The sequence below is a fragment of the Carlito syrichta genome, unplaced genomic scaffold (assembly GCF_000164805.1).
Source record: "Carlito syrichta isolate Samal-C Ts95f unplaced genomic scaffold, Tarsius_syrichta-2.0.1 Scaffold288685, whole genome shotgun sequence".
Taxonomy (NCBI): Eukaryota; Metazoa; Chordata; class Mammalia; order Primates; family Tarsiidae; genus Carlito; species Carlito syrichta.
In genome coordinates this window covers 78,618-100,976 of record NW_007232781.1, presented here as the reverse complement: position 1 = coordinate 100,976, position 22,359 = coordinate 78,618, and the positions used below count along the sequence as shown (strand labels likewise).

The following is a 22,359-nucleotide window of genomic DNA, read 5'->3' as shown; positions in this document are numbered from 1 at the left end:
TAAAGTGTCAAAAACATACATTTTCATTAACATAGCTAATTAGTGTGCATTACTCACTACTCATCTAGTTTAAAATCCAATGCTTAATTTTAAAAAGAGTAAAAGATAATCCAAATACCTAGTTAAAATAAATACCTCATTAAGGTTTTATTGTTATTGGTTCATAGTTACTGTTTATTTTATCCCTAGTTTGAGCAGTTTTCGTAGAATTAACTCAACCATAATACCCAAGGATTTTTTTTTTTTTTTTTTTTTTTTTTGCTCTTATACACAGCTTTAACTTGTTTTGGATTTTAAACGGCTTTTCTCAAAAATGCTTATAGGCAACTTCTTCTAGTCCCACTGTTCTCTCTAGAGAAAGAATACAGCTACTTCTTCTCAATTCAATTTACATCAATAAACATGGATTGAATGGTCACCAAGAACTTTAGAGATACAAAGGTGAGTAAATCATGGCCTGTTTCTTCAATGAGTTTATAATGTATAACAGAGTTCTACAAAGTTTCAAAAAAGAAGCAATTGACTGGTCAAAGAAAATTATCATTTAGTACCCAAATAGGCTTCCAAATTATCTGTGTACTAAGAATGATGCTTCATTAAGTTACTCATTTTCTTTGGTTCCGGCAGTTCAGCCAGAGGGAAAAAAAAAATAGTTCCTTGATTGCAGTGTGTTCTCCCTGACCCACATAAGATCCAAACAAATACTTTTCTACACTAAGAAAGAAGTCTTTGCTTTGTCATCAAGCAAACTTTCGTTAGCTTCCTTCTTCCATCAAGTGTTTATATGCAATCAGTCAACTACAAATATCATGCACTTTGTTACAAACTGCCTTTTTTCCAGTGTCTCTCTTAAAGGGGCTTCACCACTGTTTGCGACACAGCATTTTACATACTTATTCACTTTAGAGAAACTAGAGAAAGGTTTCTATATAAATCATATATGTGTGAATGCATACAAATATACATATATAACTCCAAATATTATATATAAATACCTCCAAGTACTAGAGAGAGCAAGAGAGAGTTTCAGAAATCTCAGAGTCATCAAAAGAGATAAAAGAAATAAATAATTTTGACTAACTTTATATAAAAACAATGCAAAACTACCATGTCCTTCAACAAAACTTAATTACTTTAAATACAAGTCTTGTTTGTGTCTTAGGCTTCCACAATATTTAATGGACTATTAGGCTTTTTTTCAGTTTCCGAGGACTATATAAAATAAATTTATCTTTAGTGTGTTTACAAATTTACCAGGAAATATTTACCACATTTTCTCTTGGAAAACGTTTTCAAAGTAATTCAGAAGACTTTGCATTTCTACCTAATTTAAGAGATTGGTAAACAAGATGCAGTGATGGCTATACTCTTTCCCTGAGACACTATGTCTTTTGTTAAAGAACATACCCAGATGCTGTCTTCTTGTCGATACTGTTTCCAGTTCCTGCCACTATCACTGAACATCAGGAGGTAGCTGGTCACCCAGTTGGAGCTTCCATATCCCCCCTGAGTGGCCACAGCGGTGACCTCCATTCTCTCTCCAAGATCAATCTGCAACCACTGGTATTTGTTCGACACAAGTGGAGACCAACCACCAGCTCCTTTGGCCAAAAAAAATATAGAAACAGGAGAAAATTGAGAAAGAACAGTTAGTAAAGTAGATATATCAATAAGACAATATTCCTCTATGGAGCATAAGTCAAATTTCCAAAATATGAAATTTCTTATAATTGTAGAAAGCATAGAAAATCAAGAATTTGGTGCAAATGGATGAAGCCTATTATTTAATTATGAAGCCTGTTATTTATGTTCATTTCTAGGTATTATAGTTTCCAGACACTGGAGAGAATTAAAAGTTTCACTGAATTTATTTAAAGAGCTTAACTTGATAGGTGAACATTCATGTAAACATTTGAACTAGCACGTCTACTGCCCACAGGCATGATTTGGTAACAGTTTGGCCTCCAACCCTTTGCCTGGGACCAGATGTAGTGGAATACCTTCACATTATATGTGTAGAACTAGAAGCCTACCTTTGATCATGGTTAGACTTAGAAGTTCATTGTGAAGCCTAGGAAAAGAAAGACGGTCAAGGAATCATTCTTGTTCTCAAGGTGTTTACAATCTTTTGGGAGGGACAAACATTGAAAATCAAATTTGAAATGTAACATTATTGATGAGGCATGTGCTAGAGGAAACTAGCACAATGAAGACAGAGAGTTCTATCTAGTAGTAGGTTGTGACTGGTTCCCAACAGTTTGTGAGTGACAACTAATACATTTTCAATTTTTTAAGTTATTAAACATAACCATCTTTGCAATTGGCCATGGTGGGAGTATTTATATCACGGAAACTGCAAACTTTGCAAATAAGCATCTGCCCCCACCCAGCCAGTTTATCAACATACCACTGGTTCTTTCCTCTCTGGGAGGAGGTGGTGGGTGAGAAGATGGTGGGGTGGGTGCGGGGAGGAGATTCAAGGAAGACATCATAGTGCAAGTTGTACCTGAGCACTTAGAAGTGAAACATAGAGGTTAGGTGTATATTCAAGGAAGTGTGGGTAGAGTAGACTTTATTTTGTTTTATTTTACCTAAAACATACCAGAATAATATAGATATGACTCCTGCATATCTTGGTAAGACACTTTGCTCTTCCATTTGAATATAATAATTTGGGGAATTATTTGGGGAATTTATTTATTTTAAGTAATATTGACATTGCTGATTATGTAGATAACATAGGATCATTGAAAAAGAAATAGAGTTTGACACATTCTTGAGTCTGTTTTTGTATGATATTCAACATTTATTAAAATGCAACATCCATTTTTATAACACTCAAAATAAGAATGTTAGCACATGTTTTCTTTCCTCCATTCTTTTGCCAGTCACCTTGAGGCTCTGGTAATAAATTCTGAAATTTTAGATATAAACTACCATTAATTAATATACAGTTTTTATTCAAGCATTATTTTTGACATCTGTAACCTATTTTATGAAACCTTGAGTGCAAGACTTAGTTTAAAGAGGTAATTGCTTGCTATTATGGTGGGACACATGCCATTGTGAGACTGGAAGGGGCACATTTGTGTTGACAGCTGTTTCATAAGATTTAAAGAATCTTTTGATGGAGGAACACAACACAATTACACTCTGATAGATGAAAGGCAAAACTCTGTTACAACTACAAGCAAGAGAAGGCTGCCAAGCAGGGCACAAGAAGCTGCACCAGGAGACATGAACAGCAAACTGGAGTTGTAGAGGCAGCTTATGAATGGCTAGTGGGGTGGGGTTAGTTAGCTAGGTTTTGAAGGTTTTCTGTGAATTGGCTAATTGGAATAATTTCTCTAGGAGGTACAGGGACATAGGAACTGGCCCTAGTTGTTTGGTACCTGGCCCCAGTGATGATGCTTCATGGCCCCAGAGGGTGAGAACCTAACAAAGGAAGTGGTGGGAGTATAAATATAATCAGCTGCCAAGAAGGGAAACTGACCAGACTTTAGCCAGGGCTCCAAAACTGGGTCGAAACAGCATTTTTAAAAGTTATATTACAACAAGATCCTCTCTTGATGGCATCACACTAACTATTGCTTGCATTCAGGTAAGATTCCTATTACTACATTGTCTTTAGAAGTGATACTTCATCAAATTTCATTCTTTTTTTTTTTTTTTTGAGTTGGAGTCTCACTCTGTCACCCAGACTGGAGTACAGTGGCCTCTCCCAGCCACCGCAGCCTCGACCTGCTGGGTTCCCGCGATCCTTCCACCTCAGAAATTTCATTCTTAAAATGAAACATTGTTCAAAAGTATCTTCCACTCCATACATTGAAAGTACAATGCTTTCCCGTTTTTTGGACCTAGAATATTTATAAATATTGCAATTTTTGCTGTGTGTTTTTACCTTTAATTTTCTCTGTATTTGCTCTTGAAGAACCTGCAATTTGGGGCAAAGTTTTCTTGTCCACCAATATCATCTACCTTCTTTATAATAGAGTAAAATATTTTCATATTTTAAGCCAGAGAACTTGTTGGGTAGACATGGGCCATAGCTGAATTTTGGATGCTTTTAAGGTTATTTGTTTAGTACAGCTCTGCTATCTACAAAGGATACTTCCTACCCTTGCAGCCTGTTAACTACATGGAATTTGTTCTTAAATGATTTGCAGCACACTTTAAATAGCACCCTGCCACAAAAAGCTCAGGGAGTTCTTGAACCCTCTGTAGGAACTGTTCCCACGGCATTATTTTAAAACTGGAATCAATGCTTCTTTCATGCTTCATCTTTCAGGATGTGATGAAACAGCATCCACCCTTCTCCACTTATTCTACTACAGTATTACTTAATATTTTTGAGCAAGTGAGTACTTTGCACCAGGCACTCTGTGAAGGTATTGTTACTTCATTCTCAAAGCAATCTATTTAGTAGATGGTTGAGTCAGATACAAAGAGTTTGAATACTTTGCCCTCGTCCATGGAGCAGGCAAGAGGCACAGTACTCTTAACTCGGACACAACAGTGCCTCTTTTATTGCCATGATGCATACGTGGTAATTGGTAGTTCCCAGTGAATATAGGAAAGCTAGTGTTAATAGGGATCAGGGAACCTCACGCTTGAGCTACCAGGCAGTAGGGTCAACCTCCCTCCTTGTGGTTAACAATGGACCATGTCTTTGAAGCATAGGAACATGATAGAGGTAGTCAGTGGGGGAATATTTCCCTCTACTGTTGAAAGTCTTCTGGGGTCTAATGCTAACTAAGCATTCCCAGTCCTGTTATTGTTGCATATCTCTGTGTATTTTTATCATTATTTTTTTTGCAATGAAAAGTTAGGAAAAGGTGAATGAAGTACCCCTAGCCAGCCACAGCCGCCATGTCAACCTGAAAATTCCATATTTCAAATTTCATCTATATCAGCCAATTCCTCTGAGAAAACGTTGATTATTTTGCTTCTTGCCCTTCCTAGTTAATTTTAATGTTCTAAAGCCAGTAGTGAAAATATGTTTTTTAAATTTGGAATTTTATACTATTTCTCTTGTGTTTCGGCATGCCTTTATAAACCAGTATTTAAAAAGCAAACACATGACAGAAGCACAGCAAGGAAAAAGAATCAGCATGATTCTAGTGAGTTAAAATTGGATCATCAATTCTCATCAGGAGCAAGAGGAACCCCTCACTGACCGCTCCCTCTTCCCAGCGTCACTCACAGTTACAGCTGCATGAGCTGACTTGAAACATTCGCAGTTAATTGACCTTGAACATTTCAATTTCTTACCTGTGGTGAAAAGGTACTACTGGTATGCAAATTAAGCTATATCATTAACGAGGTACACTGATAAAGTAATGGAAATTCAGATGCTCTTAGGCTTTACCAAGTAATTTCAGCAAGATAAGTTGGCCACAGGGAATCCAAATATCCCTACCGGGCTTTAAGCTGCACGGCTCTGCAGATGCACATGGTATAAGTGTGTGATGAAGTGTTATGCTTGCTCTACTTTTAAGACAAATGATAAATAGTAATAAGGAAAATTCAAGCATGATAGATAAAAATACAGACAGACAGGTAGAAATAGATTGATTATTTTTGGCAGACTTTGGTATGCCAGCCTATGATGACGAGTAGGGAAAATAATGACGTAAATCAACTGCAACTGAGGTTAGACTCTACCAGTCATCTGGTCACCACCAAACTGTATAGCCTTCTGAAGACAAACTATTGTCATATTTACTTTTTTTTTTTTTTAAGCAGGATTTATTAAGAGGACAGAAAAGTTCCTACAGTGGAAGGGGACCCAAAGAGGTTGCCCCATACTTACTTTTTTAATGGACGAAATGACAGCTAATTCCAGCAAATTATAAACTATGAATTACTATAAAATATAATGAATTCTTTATTTTGTTTGTTAACCAAAAGTTTTAGCTGCTAGTCAAGCGTTATTTGTCCTTCGTGATGCTTTTAATATGCCAATATATTCAACATCACAGTAAACCAATAACTATACCAAAGACCACATTTTCACAATCCCATCCATCCCATAGTTTCTGATACTTGACCCACAAGACAACAAGAGTCTTGACCCACCAGTTCCTTTTGTCCCCAATTCTGTAGTTTTCCTTTCCCTGTTCCACCATCCTCTTTCTCCTGCCTGGGCCTTGTTAATGAGATTTGGCATAATAAACTGTCATTCATCTATTCAAATGGAAATCTTTCTTAACACTTTATATTATAGCCTAAAAATTCATATTTAAAAAATTAAAAATCTTCCCCATTCGTATGGCTCATAAGTGCTGTAATACTGCTATGAGAATTAAATTTTAAAAGTATACTAAGTACCTATTGATTTTTTCCCCACATTCAGTAAGTGTTAAAGGTTTATGGTAGTTTAACTTTTTGAATTGTAAGACAATTATTGCTGTTAACACCAAGAAAAGAGTTATGATCATGGCAAAGTTGAGCTTTGAAAAAATTTAGTGACTGAAAGACCACAAAACACAGCATCTCTTTTATCTGCTACCTGACATTTTTAAACGTCAGATTTCTGAGGAACTTGTTTCTGTAATATATGTTACTATGAATTTTAAAAAAAGAAATGCAAACCAAAAGCTATCCAATGCCTATTGTATGATAAACACACTACCAAAAATTATATGTACTGTATTGATTTACTAAAATTATCTAATGAGATGAATATACTTTAACAACACTTCTTTTTTTTTTTTTTTTTGAGTTGGAGTCTCACTCTGTCACCCAGACTGGAGTGCAATGGCCGCTCCCGGCCACCGCAGCCTCTACCTGCTGGGCTCCGGCGAGCCTTCCACCTCAGCCTTCCAAGTAGCCGGAATTACAGGCATGCGCTAACACGCCCGGCTGATTTTTTGATTTATTGTAGAGATGAGGTCTCGCTGCCCAGGCAGGTCTCAAACCCGCGGGCTCAGGCAATTCACTCACCTCAGCCTCCCAAAGGCGCAGGATTACAGGCTGAGCCACCGAGCCCGGCAACAACACTTCTTTTAAAAAAGAAAACTTAAAAAAATTTACAGAGACTAAGTAAATTTTCCCAGTACTATGCAAATTATTTTTCATAGGTAAGAAATTACTTATTTTTAGAACTATTTTAATCTGTATGAGAATGTCACTTTACAAAACACCCTCTTTTTCATTCTTTACTCCTGGAGTAATTTAAACTATCGTTGCTTCATAGTAATATATTTTATTCCAAGAATATATTCAAAAATTTATTCAGTGTAACTTAATTATAAATAACCTGGCTGGCTGAATTATGTTTAAGACTCAGATATCCAATCTACTAAATATCACCAATGTTTAGTACTGGTCAGGGAGGCACAACCTACAATTTCAGGGACATGAAAGGAAAAAAATAAAGAAAAAATACTCTTGGTTGGAGCCTTAAAATATAGATAAGAATTATTTCTATCTCCTGGTAATATCAAAATGGCATGACAACAATTCCTGGTGGTCACCTGTAAAGGTGATGTGTCAACTTTACTGAAATAGGAATTACAAAGAAAGTAGAAGTCACGTTACTTCTCAAGATTTTAAAGTATAGAAGGACATAGATGTCAAGGACACAAAACACAAGTGAACATAATTGAATGATGGTCCTAGCTACCAATAGGACATCTAAATTTTCAGAAAATAATTGGCTTAATTAAAATTGTCATAGGAAAGTTTCTCTCTAAGATAATTACTTTTTTTTTTCCAAATGTGATTTCATCTAGATTCTCCCAAGAGTCTAAATTTGCCTGGATCATTTTGATCTTGACATGACATTACAATAATGTAAGGAAACAGAAAAAGCATGGTGCCTAATATTTGTTTGGCTCCCTTAAATGGCATGCAGTGTCTCCAGGCCACCATTCAGAGCTTTTTAATCGCTTTGTATTTTTACCAGTGTAGTTCTTTCTGCTGGAAGAAAACATGACTCTATTGATGCTGTGTATGTTGCTGCTGGTCTATTCTCAGGTTCGCTCTGGAATCTTGGCCTTGCCTACCCTGATCACAGCAATTGTTTTGGGAACGGACAGGTGACCGTGAGTCATGGCAGTGAAGCAATTTCAGAATTTTGCTGGAACTATTGGAGAAGAGACTCTTTTCTGCTGTGGATGCTGAGAAGATAAGAGATAGCTATCAAGCTGTAGGAGCTATTGTTGTGGAAAGTCTGCCAGAGTGAAGCCAACAGAGAGAGAAGCAGAGTTGAGAGATGAAGCAAGATCGAGTTCTGACGACATGGTCAGGACCCTTGAGTCCAGCCGTGCCTGCAGAGTGTCCACTGTGCTTTCCAGTTACATAAGCCATTAGTCCCTACTACTTGTGTGGATCCTACTCAAGGTCATTGCTTCAGCAGTTCTCCTCTCTTTCCCACTTCATTATCTGTATTTTCTCTTTAGTGTAAGATTTCCATCAGTGTACTATTACACTGGCATGCTCTCATTTTTCCCATTTTAAAAGGGAGGAAAAAAAAACTTCTTTTGATCCCATTCTGTTGTTTTGCTTCTTTTTTTATTAACATTCTTCTAAGAAGGCATCCATACCACTCTTCATTTTTTCTTACCCCCTCTCTCTCTTAGGCCAGCTCCAATAAGACTTTCACTTTCTCCCACTCAACTGAAACTACTCTTATAAAAGTCACCGTAAGAACTCCATATTGCTAAAGTCCGGATTCAGTCTCCAATCCCATGACCTATCAGTGATATTTGATGCTTCTGACCACTCCCTAAGCCTGGATATATTCTGCTCACTTTGCTTCCACAGAAGCACATTCCCTTAACTTTCTTCCCTTCTATTGGTGGCTTCTTCTCAAACATTTTGCTGGTTCCTCTTTTTATCTCATATCATCTTTTAAAGTTGAGAATCCCCAGCCTCAGTTCTTTGCTCTGTTTCTTTTCTCTCTGCATTCACTCCTCAGTGATCTCTCTTAGCCTTATGAATTTCAGCATTACCTAGGGGTCAAAAATCTCCTAATAACAGGTATCTGCCCATACCTATTCCCTGAACCCCAGTCTTGTATATTCACCTCTCTACTTGATAACTCTTAACATTTCCAAAACTGAATTTTCATTCTCCTCTCATTTCCTACTCTATTCACACCCTTCCTCAGCCCCATTTATGACAATTCTATTCTTCCAGTCTCTCAGGACAAAACATGGAGTCACGGTTGATACCTGTCTTTCTCTCACACCATACTGTCAAACCACCAGAAGATGCTGTTGGTGCTACTTTATTCTTAAGAATTCTGCGGTTTCTCCTCTCCATTCTCATGGATGCTCCTTTAATTCAGGTCACATTATCCAAGCCTAGATTCTTGCAATTGTCACCTGATGTCTCCCTCTTCTTTCTTCCTTTGCTCACTGAGACTCTATTCTCTACACAACAGGTGTAAAGCATCACTTCTGAGCTCAAAATACTGCTGCAATAATTCTGGACTCCACAGAGTGAAAGATAAAATCTTTATTATATGGTCTGCAAGGTTCTAAATGATCTGCCCCTTTACACCATGTCCATGCCATCACTATCTTCTCTCCTTTTCTTCTTCTCAGCTCACTCCTCTCCATTAACAATGGTCTCCTTTCTGTCCTTTGAATTAACTGAAAATCAGTCATTTTTCTATCTCAGGATCTTTATTATGCTATTCTTTCTGCCTGGAATGCTCTTCTCTGGGACATTCTGGGCTAATATCTTTGTTACCTTTAAGTCTTTGCTCAACTCTTACCCTCTCATAGAGGCATGTTATCTCCTGACCTCCATTTTAAATTTCTTTTGCCCAGCAGTCCTGCTTCCATTTTGTCTTACCCTGATCCACTTTTTCATTTTTTGACAGAAATTGTCATCTCATAAAGTAGCATATGATCTTCTTATTTGTATTTATTGTTTATTCTCTGTCTTACTCTATTAGAATATAAGCTCCATGAGACCAGAGGTCTTCACCAATTTTGTTCACTGACAGGTCTCAAGTGTCTATCACGCTGCCTGGCACATAGTGGGTGCTAAGTAGGTATTTACCACATATAATATTGAGATAAATTTGTAACTATATGGGAGTAAATAAACCATATGGGAGTAAATTTGTAACTATATGGGACTGTCTAAATTCATGCACACTAGTAGATATGGTGTAACTGAAATCAAACTAAATAAAAGCACAAGACACTTTTCTTTTGGGCACAACATTTTCTATAGAGTTCTCAAATAGAAATTCTAGGCACTCAGCTGAGATACACACACACACACACACACACACACACACACACACACAACCAATTGCCTCACAGCTACACAGTTTAATCACTTGTAAACTACATTTTCAAGATGTATTATTGCTTTGTTTTGGAATTTTTGATACAATGAAAAAGAGATGCTTTTTCATTTCAACTCTCCAGCATGGTTCTAAATTAATAATACCTCACTAAATTCTCTTATGTTTTAGTTCTTTGCTGTCAATCAATTCTCCCTCATGGCAAATTGGCAGACTGACTTTCAGTCCTACTTCTTGTATTGCCAGATCAGACATTTCTGAAATCTTTAATAATTCAGTGATTTGAAAAGTAAATATTTACAGCCTTTCTCTGTTCAGGCATTTTGATGTGTATATTTGATTTGCAAATTTTGTGAGAGTCAAATTTTCTCTGGAATAAAGTTACAAACACCAAATTCTGCATCTTCTCTTTTTTTTTAAACCACAGCAAGCTTTATTTTATTCAAATTAGTAGTTATGAAAAAATAATTTTAGCATGTGATGACTAGAAATTCAGATGATAATCGCAAACCTGTCCATGTTTTCCTTTCTAAGCCCATTATAATACTTTTTCTAAAAGTTTCGGTATCAATCTATTACAGGGAGGCAGGTCATTTCAGAAAATGACATCATGCATCGGAGAGAGCCTACTGGCAATATCCCAGAGGTTTAAAAATCATTTTTCGCTTCTCTACTTTCTTTTTTTTTTATCTTCCCTAACCAGACTGAGATGATAAGCTGTCATGAGCCAAATATTCTCATATCACTCCTTCTGGGTCAACAAACTGAAGTCACTCTCCTGTACCCACAGACATCATTTCCACTTAATAACTGGAAAAGCCAGCACTACTAGGACATAGTATATCAAAAAGCTAGAAAGTACAAAACCAATTTTAGGTATTAGGTTGATTAAATCATATACTATTTTCCCAATTTGTAAAACTGCTAACACATTAAATATAGCATAATCATGTTCCCAATTAATGAGATTTATTAACTCTGGGTTTAAGTAATTGTCGAATTCAGTCTTGAATACATATCTTATTTAATTATATGATTTATTATTTTTTAAGCAATGTTTATTTTTTAAAGTTCTGGAGGCTGAGAAGTCCAAGATCAAGGTGCTGGCAGATTAGGTTCCTGGTGAGGGTTTGCCTCCTGGCTTGCAGACAATTGTGTTAATTCTTATTTCACAGGAAACAAAGATATTATTAGTGATACACATAACCAAGACAGCCTTAAGTTATCCTCAATTCGATTAAACTTTAGACAGATTTCTTCTTGACTATAAGTTCTTGACCTCCCTTTTCTTAGAGCATTTATTTTATAAAACTTGCAATTGTAAATTGTTTCTCTGCCCTTTGAGGTGTAATCTTCATCCAGCCTCTTGCCAGTTTTATAATCCAGAGATGTCTTTCTCAAGGACTTGAGAGACACCCTTTGAAATGTAAGCATCAAGAAAGATAAGGTCCCTATCTTCCAGGCTCTGTGGCAAAGTAGGATCCTAACTTATATAAGCTCCAATTAGCAAACACAGATGGCCTCACCACACTGGCCAACTTGCCCCTAATATCCTCCAGTATATTTCCACCAGTTCAGTCCAGTGCTGCAACAGAATTGTTTCAATAGAATTGAGTTCAACCTCTCTCTCAATAGTCTTGACCTCTGTGACAATACTTTTAAATAAAGTCTTCCTTGCCTGCTTAATTCAATCCAGTGCAATTCTTCTGTGACAGAAGACCACTGCTTTGTTTTGATTTTATTTTAAAAGTGTGTTTTTCATTTTTCTACCTAGCAAGTCACATTTCACAGTAACCTAACTATTTCACAATCAGAATCTAAAAGAAGCTGAAGAGAAATGCCTATAAGTAAATGAGTGCCTGGCTGGAAGCTAGCCAGAGAGATTCTTCCAGACTTCACCCATTAGCCAAAAGAAAGTCACAGCCAAATACAGAGAATGTGAACAGCAACAAAAAGTATCATGGCACCCAGCCAGCAAAAGGTGACAGTCTTTGCCAAGAGAACAGTTGAAGGGATTGATAGACCACTAAACTTGGCAGTGTGCATCAACAATCATCTAGTGTTAGGCCAAACTCAACAACATAATCTGATATCTCTGTTCTGGGCACAAAGATCCAACCAACAATCCTGTGGTGGTCACAGCACAACAACCAGCATTTGCCAGGGTACTCCCATATCTAATTGTGCCCTACAATGTCATCTGAGTTTCTTATATACCAACTACAATTTTGGAAAAGAGTAGAAGAAAGGTTAGGAAATCCTAGAATCTGAGCATTTATCTGGACTGGACTGACACAACCAAAAGAGACAATTTTATCCAGCAGAAGCTTGGGAATTTTGAAATGATTTGATATGGGTCATATATGAGAAATAAGTCTCTAGACTGAACAGCAAATAAACCCTACCTTGACAATACTCACAACTGCTAAAATTTTGACCACACTGATATAGGGAGCATTTTCAAGTTATGCCTCAACTCCTCAACTAAACATCAGACTCAGGAATATGCAACTGGCCTGAGAATATCATATCAACTGATATTTCAGATCTGAATGATTAATGTACTATAGTAGTAATAGTATGAGATACTCATAGAATCTGTATGAGTATTTTGTTTGGATGCCTAATGTCCAAAAGGCTGCCGATTATACATTTTTTAAATTATGATCTTATAAAACTATATGTAGATTGTCAAGAATAGTGCTGTTTTTCTGTAAATGTAGTTGGTCAACCAGAATTTATGAATTTACCTGATTCAAAAAGCATTTAATCATATATATGGCAAATACAGTCATATATATGGCAAATACAATCACATTTACACTTGAGGGCAAAACCACTCTGCAGCCCTTGGGCGTCACAATAATTTTTAGTACAAATTAGACAGAGAGAAACATAAATACACACACACACACACACACACACACACACACACACACATATATATAATCTACTGGCTTTAATAGACATAGTCTACAATAGAAAGATGGGGTAGTATGCAAATAGAATTTAGAGTCTGAAGTCAGCAGGTACACTATTCCCCTGTGCACACATTCAATTCCAGGAATGCTGTCAATGCAGACCCTTTTGCTACACAATGAATTGCTTCCTCTAACATCCATGCACCCTAGCCGGTTCCATCTGGCTCCTGGACTACGAACAAATGAGAGGAACACATAAGGGTTATGATCTTATGAAAAATGTAGAGAAAAAATTTGCTATTATGAGGTTTGCTATTATGAGGTTTATGTCAGAATTATGATCCATCACCATTCATTTTGCCAAGGATTGACACACATTTAGATTACTTTGAATTATTCTCAATTATCACATGTATTTTATTTATTTATCTCAACAGAGAAAACAAATTAACTTGCAACATATTTGATTTTTTGATATTATATTGTGATAAAATAGTGAAGAGTTCAAATAAAGACAAATGTAACAAATTACTGGTGCGTGATTTGTTCAATCTAGGCAATTTTATTTTATTTATTAATCTGATTTTAACCTATGGTCATAAACATGTAATTGCACTTGTTGTTGTATCTCCCAAACTAAAAAATAAAACCCTTCCTAAATTACATGTTGCTAATTATTCTGTATTAGAAAGAGCAGGCAAATATTTCCCTGGTTTTGCCAAGATAGAGATAAGCCAGTGTTTTGAGGGAGCATGATCAAGTCTGTTAGGTTGTGAAAAATGAGAAGTGTGAGCAGCAGAGAAAAAAATACAGATCATTTTGTTTTGTTTATCTCCATCTTATTTCTATTTGTAATATACAATGAAAAGCTCTAAATTGTCCTTTTTGATACTAAGAAAGTCTCACAATGCAACCTCATTTCCACTCTAACCAATGAGGCCTTTCATACGATTGTCAGGCCACCTATCATAGTTCACGGTTCCCAGTGTATATTGATCCACTGAGTCATAATAAAGTAATGCTTCCAGCTGGGAATGAGAGTTAATGCAAACATTTTCTGGATCAAAAAAGATGGACCAAAAAAAAAAAAACAGGCTGTGCTTCTGCCTAGCCAATTTCAAATTGCTTCTGGCAATACTATGAATCTCATCCACACCTCTGTGTTTTTCCACACACTGCTGCCACAGAGGAAAATGTGGCAACTGACAGACAGCATCCTAGCAAAAGTAGCTCAATGCATGTTCACGATGAGAGCTCCAATAATTGTAAAAAGCAAATTCTTTTGATAAGCAAAATGGAGAATCCAGCAAGAATTATTATGTTGCAGTTGTTATTGCTTTTATTATATCTCTTTTCTGAAAATTTGTAGCCCACAGTTACTTAAGAATAAAAATATAAAGGTCATTTTGTTGTTTGAAATATGTCTTCAGAGTTTAGAATTTTACTTTTTAAGTTTAAGAAATTAACCATTTTTAATTTTGGCAAATATATTATTTCCAGTGTCGGCCAAGTCCAATAGTCAACCATAAATGTCATTTAATGGCACTAATTTTTCCTTCAATGGATGCATAACTGAGAAGAAGAATATTGCATTGTATAATTGCACTTTGTGAATTTTTAAAATCTACCACTTTTGCAAAATTACATGCAAGCTGAGATACAATCCTTCTAGCATTTTATGTTCCTTTATATAACAAATGGGAGGGACAATATGGCAACAAGGGCATTGTATTGAAAGGGAATTCCCAGATGATCTACAAGTAGGGTTTTAATAATGAATTCCTGATTTACATGATTCTTGAGGGATAATGCTTCCAAAAGAAAAGAACAGCAGCTTTTTGCTCCTGCTATGCCTATATCCTGTATCTAGGACAATAAATGACCTGAGAGAAAATCCATCAAGAAATATGAGTAGATCAGAAATCATGATCAAAATTTTGCCACTTAGGGCAAGCCCCTCTTTTTTTGGCAACGTGATACTGCAACATCTAGGTTTTGGTTTTTTTTAACTTCTCTGACCAGCCTTTTTCAGCATCTTTCATAGAGCTCTTTTTCTTTACTTTTGTCAAGAAACTAGCATAACTTTCTTTTCCTCTTACTTTACATTCTCAGTGAACTACATTTCTCATGCCTATGGCGACAATAATGATATTGAATGAAGATACTAAATCTTTTTTCTAGCTCTGATCTTCCTTTGAAATCCATATCCCAAATCTTGAATACTTTCGATATATCTATTCATGGATGCCCTATAGATTTTTTTAAGCTCATTTCAAAAATGGATGCTTTACCTCCTGTCAAACCAGATGGCCACATAGTTCTAGGCTTTCATTCATTCAGACTAAAAATTTTTAAATCATTTCTAATTATTCCCTTTCAGTAATACTGTATAGACATTGCCAAATCTGGTCAATAATACCTCCAAAGTTATTTCCACTGTAGCTCTTTCCATTTTTTTATCCCTACCTTATTTTAGGTCCTTATCATTTAATCACTCAGTTAAAAAATATTAATTTCTTTATGGCTTGTTGCTGGGGGTATACATTTCAATAGAGCAGCATCATTTTTTTTTTTTGAGTTGGAGTCTCATTGTGTCGCCCAGACTGGAGTGCAGTGGCATGCTCATGGCCAACCCAGCATCCACTTGCTGGGCTCAGGAGATCCTTCCACCTCAGTCTTCTAAGTAGTCAGAACTACAGGTGCATGCTACCACCCGGCTAACTTTTTGATTTATTGTAGAGATGAGGACTCACAAAGAGACCAAGAGCTCAGGCAATCCCCTCACCTCGGACTCCCAAAGTGCTGAAATTACAGGCTTGAGCCACTGTGTCTGACAAGTAGTATCTTGAAATAAAAGATATTGTATCAACCTGAGAAAAAAATGGAGTCATGATAAATGAAATGGCAGCTGTTAGATTGTAAGTTGACACAAAGAAGAGGCATAGGACCCACACCAGAAAAGTCAGGGAAGACTTCCAGGGAGAGCTGGCATCTACACTGAGTTCTGTAGGATTAACAGTATTTACTTAGGAAGTGAAGAAGGAATAACAACTTTCCCAAAGAAAGAGGAGAGGCAAACTCTGGAAATGCAAGAGGTTATAGCATGCTCAGGGACTTCAATCTGTCCAAAATAGCTGGAGCAGAGTATAAAGTGTTAGGAATTGAATTGGATAGGGAAGGATGGGACTGGTATGATGAACAGGAGCCAATATTAAGGACTATCTATAAAGGATATACTAAACACCAACACCGGAGGAAGGAAAATTAGGACCACTAGAGGACTGCTGATTGGCAGTGCAGAAAGATCTCCTTGGACTAATTATAGCAAAATAAAAGAGGAATTTGGAGTGACCGTGTTAATCAGAGTTAGGAATTCTGAGGCTTGAATAAGAACAATGTTCTACAAGCAGGCAAACACCATGGAAGTGAGCAAAATAGAAGGAAGTCTCTGCTTTCATGGTGTTTGTGTGCTAGAACAGGTCTTGGTACATACAAAATTCCCAGTAAAGATGTATTGAGTGAATAAAAGAACAAAGAAACAGGAAAGCATTTGAGAAGTCTTAGCGAGGTGAATTGGCAAGACTTGGTGATCTGTGGAGAACACTCAGTACATGTCGGGAGCACTGTTAGATGTTGGGGAAGGAGGATGGGAGCAAAGTCAAAGATGACAGTATGGCAAACATTCCTGATGGTGGTGCTGAGAGTGAAGAGTCATTAGTAGAAAGGAAACTTGAAACATATCAAATGGAAGCAACAGAAAGCCCGAGGAAGTACAAAAGAATTAAGGCAGCATGGAGCGATTTACTTTAGAACAGAGGGGCAGATCTTCTTGAGTGACAAGGATGAAGGAAGCAAGGCCTGTGAAATTCCAGTATGTGTAAAACTTTGTAGAGGAAGACAGGAAAGTGTGTTCCTGCCTGATGGTCTGTCCTTCCTAGAAATCTTTAATATGTGCCTCTTAAATCAATCTCTTCTCACCATTATTCCCAGAGTTGTTTTGGACAAGCAGGTTGAGTAATCTTTCTCCTGGTAACAATAGACATCCTTTTTGACACAGCATTTTATGCAACCCCAGTCTGTCATTGGAGCCTCAGAAAACAAAGCATTTTTCTGGGAAAACCTGTTCTCATTCTCCACAGTTTCATCTAAATTTTACATGCTCCTAAGCTTCTCACTCAGTCAGGGCTTCCTTCTTGCCACCTCTCAGCTGCAGTTCAATACTTCCTTTACTATAATCCTACTAATTACATACATGTATATAGTGATATGGAAGAACACAGTTTATTGATACTTGTTAAATGAATAACTAAGAATCAAACCTCATATTAAAAAGCCACTGTCATATTTGAATGCAACTTTGCTGAAACTTGTGAACTAGTCAAAATTAAAAGTGAGACTTCTCATTAGTTGAGCTGTTATTGTTCTAATATGGCCAAACTCAAAGCAGTTGAAATAAATTAGATAGATTCTGAGATAACTTCGGAAGGTAAAAGGGCTATAAGAACTTTTCCTTTCTAGTAACAAAGTTAAATGACAGACCTTTGTAATGAGCAAAGTCAATATTTCAAAGGATCTCAAATTCTCTTTTTGTCATTTCTTTTTTAAGAAATATTTTTTATTAATTCTCATTAATTTTCTGTGGAACATCTGAAGTGTGTTTTGAATTCCAATGAATAAATGAATATTTCCTGAATATTGATGCAATATAGTACCTTAGCATAACTACATATTTTAAAATTTAAATTAATGTGTTTTGTGTTTAGATTATGAACTACTTAAAGTTTATATTTTTGAACAACCTAAATGCTATTCACAAACTATCTCAGTATCTTCTTAAATAACACAGAGGCAGAAATGAGATATTATATATTTGAATAAGAAGGTGGCTATGATATTACAGTATTGCTAATTATTAATAAAAATTATGAAGACTCAGTAACCTCTGAGTTGCAGCACAAGATACTAGAAGGTTGTGAAAGTTCACTTTTTAAAAAATTCTTAAATGCCACCCCTCATAGCAAATTATACAGACTTTATCTCCCTAATCACATAAGCTGGTTATGGCTCTCAGGCCTAGATTACACACAAAGATTTCAAACAAAGAAAACTGCTGTTTCCAAGGAATTATCAACATCAATGTCATCACCATCACTACTATTTTCAATTTTACTCTCCTAAAAACTGGAACCAAAATGTGATAAATATATTCATCAGCACATATGCAACCAAAAGAAATGCTGGGAATGACTGGATCTATTAGCTATCAGTAGAAATCACCTCGGTATTCTACAACATACTACAAGCTTCATTGTCTATCACAGTAGATTTATGTAATAAAAAACGATTATTTTTCTTATTTTAAACATGAAGAGGCTGAGCCAAGGAGTGTAAACGCGTTTGTGAAAAGTTACAGAATTCTGGTCAGGCAAACCCTGAATACAGTCTGACTTCAGAGCCTGTTCTTTATCATATATGATGTGGCGTCCTCCTTGAGGAAGTTCATCTTTTATGAAAGAATAAGACGACACACCAGCAGGTGACACATTACATGAGGAACTGAAGAGCACTTGAAAAGTTGAGGACATGGAGAGTTCCACTGGCTGAGTGATTAGGAAAGCAGAAACATTTCATTTAGGTTCTAGGGTGAGATTTTGAAAGGCCAGAATGAAGGGTTGGAGCCTTCTAAGCAGAAGAATGACACGAGGGCAAACCAACGCAAGGCACATTTTTCAGAATGGCAGTAATTGGACGGAAGAGAGTAAAGGGGGCACGAGGAGGGCAGTGGTCATTAAGCGAAAAAAGGAGGTAGAACTAGATTGTAGAAAACCTTTCATTCAAAGCTAAGGAAACATAACTTTCAAACTTTTCACATCCAAGGACCAGATAGTGTGTGTTTGGCACATATGTTGATCACCAATTTTAGATAAATTAATTTTAAAAAGATGATATGGGCAACCTCTTCAGGACCCCTCCCACTGTGGGAGCTTTTCTGTCCTCTCAATAAATCCTGCTTTCTCAAAAAAAAAATTAAAAAGATAATACATCATGTAAAATTAAAGCAACAGTTTAAGATTGCTAATGATATTCATGATTATTTCATATTGTTGTATGAGAAGATAGCACAGTATTTGCAATATTTTACCAAGCTATACCCAACTCATGGGAGATAGCTTGATCTGTGTAGGTGACTTCAAAAGCAAGTTGGTTTAATTTCTCACTCTTGATATTTATTAAATTTTAAAAATCTTAGCTAATATCTACAAGACCCTGAGAAAAAATAAAAACAAAAATTCAAATGTTTCTATCAGAGACTTCTGGAGATTTTGATCATAGATAGACACTGAATGAAGAAATATCCTCCTTTAAGCATAAAACTGAACATTAAATCAGCCAGTATGTCAATTTAAAAGGTGGAGATTTGAATGTTCTGATTTGGAATGAATATTCTTACTATACTTATTTGCTGTATGTGAACTGGTAACAAGTTATTAAAGCCATGCTAAAGTACTTGGATGGGCATTGTGCACATATTTATAAGTTTATTTTTTTAAACAACAATCAAGTATTGGGAACATATCAAATTATGTTGGTTCAGATCTTTTACATCACAGTCCAATCTTTAGAAGAAAGCCTAAAATCTTTTTTCCAACATCATTATGTTTTGGTTCATGACTGATAAGTTCACATCAGCAGTATGCTAGAAAGTGTTTAATAACTTATTCTCTGGGAGGGGGAAAGCCCTACTTTGTCAATTCCCGTGGTGTAAATGCTCCCTCTGTGGTAGATTTCAAACTACCAACTTGATAATGCTGAGCTGGAAACAGATACTCACAGTCGGCTCTCATAAGCTAGCAGCTGACTGTCCATATCTCTGAGATAAGCTATTTAAGCAAAGCAGTTAGAATCATATTGCAGTTATGAAGTTCTCAGTTACAGCATCAAGTATGAAAAATGCATTTTTCTCCTAACTCAATTTAATTTTCTATTCTGAGTTCCTATTCTGTCTCATGTAGAAAATCAATCTAATCATTTCAGAGGAACTCTGACCAGTTTATGCATTACTCAATCAATTCAAGATTATATGTATATCACTCTCAGCATCAAAATGTCCACAGGGATTTGTCTACCTTCCTTTCAGTCCTGGGGGCAGTGGAGAAGGGGATTCACTTCTTGGGTCTTCTGCCTAGGCTGCAAACTATTGCAATGGTTAAGTAACTTCCACTCTGCTCCGTGTTGATCTGTGGCAGATTACTTGGGGTGTGCCTGATGATGACGTTCTGATGTTTCACACCCATCCCTGGTGCGAAACTTTACTCAAAAACCACTGCCTTTGCCACATGTGCCCACAGGAGCTCTGGGTTCTCCTTACATTCCATCAGGGGCTGATACGGGATCTTTGTTCAGTTTTTACACCACAGCTACTGGATGAATTCATGAAGTCTCTTGGAGAGAATAGTCTCTTCTCTAAGGACCCACTCTAAACATAGCTTTCATGTTCAGATAACTAAGTGTGAAGGGAGGGTTTCACAGAGCCCCTGACTATAGACTTAGTTTGAGGACACAGCTTCAAGGCAAATGATTCCTCACACTTGCTTGCTCGTGTGTCAGTCACCCTCTTTTTTTCTCTTCCAAACTCTCCTCTCATTCCCTCAGTAGGAAAGGGATAAAAGAGATATCTTCAGCTTGCTCACTTCCTCTTTCAAAGATTTTATATTTTGAAACTTAAGGGTATCTACTGAGCTTTGTTCTCAAACTGTGCCGTGATCCACTTTCCCTTAAGCACTGGGTGACTCATGCCTATCTGAGCTATGTGGGAATTGAAGAGCAACCAGGGATATCTTGTCTGTCTCTACTCCCCACATCATCCTACACACAGAAATAGCCTCTGGGGGAATTAGTATCATCATTTAAACTGTTCTTATCTCCTCCTTCATTGCAGGAATGTATATGCTCACCTTTCCCAACATAAACCAGCATTCGTCCATGCAGAAAAACAGAATCTACTGACCACGGCATACAGTACAGTGAAAAGAACTCACGCCATCCCACCTCACATCTCCCTCAGTTTGACAAGATAATAACAGAGAGGCAGGTTACTGTCTGCCAACCCTCCTCTGTGAATTAAACTTCTTGTATCTATTGGGTTCTGCTTCAGTCTGGATCCACAACATTTTTCATTCTACAACATGGTATACCAAATGATCCAGAATACTGGGAAAAGTATTTTCCCCTAAAGTCTGAGTCATCAAGCTAACCAGATTGAAAAGTTGAGTGTTTTGCTCTCATATAGACAGAAGCAGTATTAAAACTCAGAAAACAAGTAGTTCTAATTTTGAATAGAGTCTACTAACATCTACTCATAATATTGTCTCCTTCACATCCAGAGCCAATAAAAAACTATAGTTTTTGACAGTGTCTAAAGAATAGATGGATTTTGCTAATAGTATATTCTACTTTTTTCTAAGCATAACATTAATAATAAGATAAGCTTTTGCTTTTGCTATTAGTGTGCAACTTTGAAGTATATATAGTTCTATTCCTTTCTGTGATAGAATGAAAAGTATAGAATTCACATTAAAAGGTACTATTTTGTGCTTTTTCCAGAAAACAAATTAATTGTAAGATTATATGGACATAGTTCGTGGTGCCCTAAAACAATTACAGTAGTAACATCAAAGTTAACTAATCATCATAAAAGCTATAATAATAAGAGCTGGGGGGTGTGGTGGCTCATGTCCCTAACCCCAGCACTTTGGGAGGCCAAGGCAGGAGGATTGCTTGAGCCCAGAAGTTCGAGAACAGTCTAGGTAACATAGCGAGACCTATTTTCTACAAACAAATTTTAAAAATGAGACAGACATGGTGGCGTGTGCTTGTAGTTCCAGCTACCCAAGAAGTTGAGGCGAAAGATCTCCAGAGCCCAGGAGTCAAGGCTGCAGTGAACCACTATCTTGCCACAGCACTCCAGCTTGGGTGACAGAATGAGACCCCCAATTAAAAAAAAAAAAAAGATATAACAATAATAAAAAAGTTTGAAATATTGTGAGAATCACCAAAATGTGTCACAGAGACACAAAGTGAGCACATGTTGTTGGAAAAATAACACCAATAGACTTGCTCAATGCAAGGTTTCCACAAACCTTCAATTTGTAAAAAATGCAATAAAGA

At 36.6% G+C, this 22,359-nt stretch overlaps 1 protein-coding gene across 8 annotated transcripts in view; it reads right to left on the bottom strand.

Moving 5' to 3' along the window:
* CNTNAP4 (contactin associated protein like 4) overlaps positions 1-22,359 on the bottom strand; it is a 275,112-nt gene that overhangs the window by 193,361 nt on the left and 59,392 nt on the right. For 5 of the 8 annotated variants that reach the window (XM_008053817.2, XM_021710358.1, XM_021710357.1 and 2 more), the window contains exon 3: positions 1,408-1,601. The exons of 2 other annotated variants lie outside the window; for them this stretch is intronic. In XM_008053817.2, the coding sequence (XP_008052008.2) occupies positions 1,408-1,601 (194 nt within the window). The remainder of the gene's footprint in view (positions 1-1,407; positions 1,602-22,359) is intronic. One more of the 8 variants, XM_021710355.1, reaches the window with a different exon arrangement.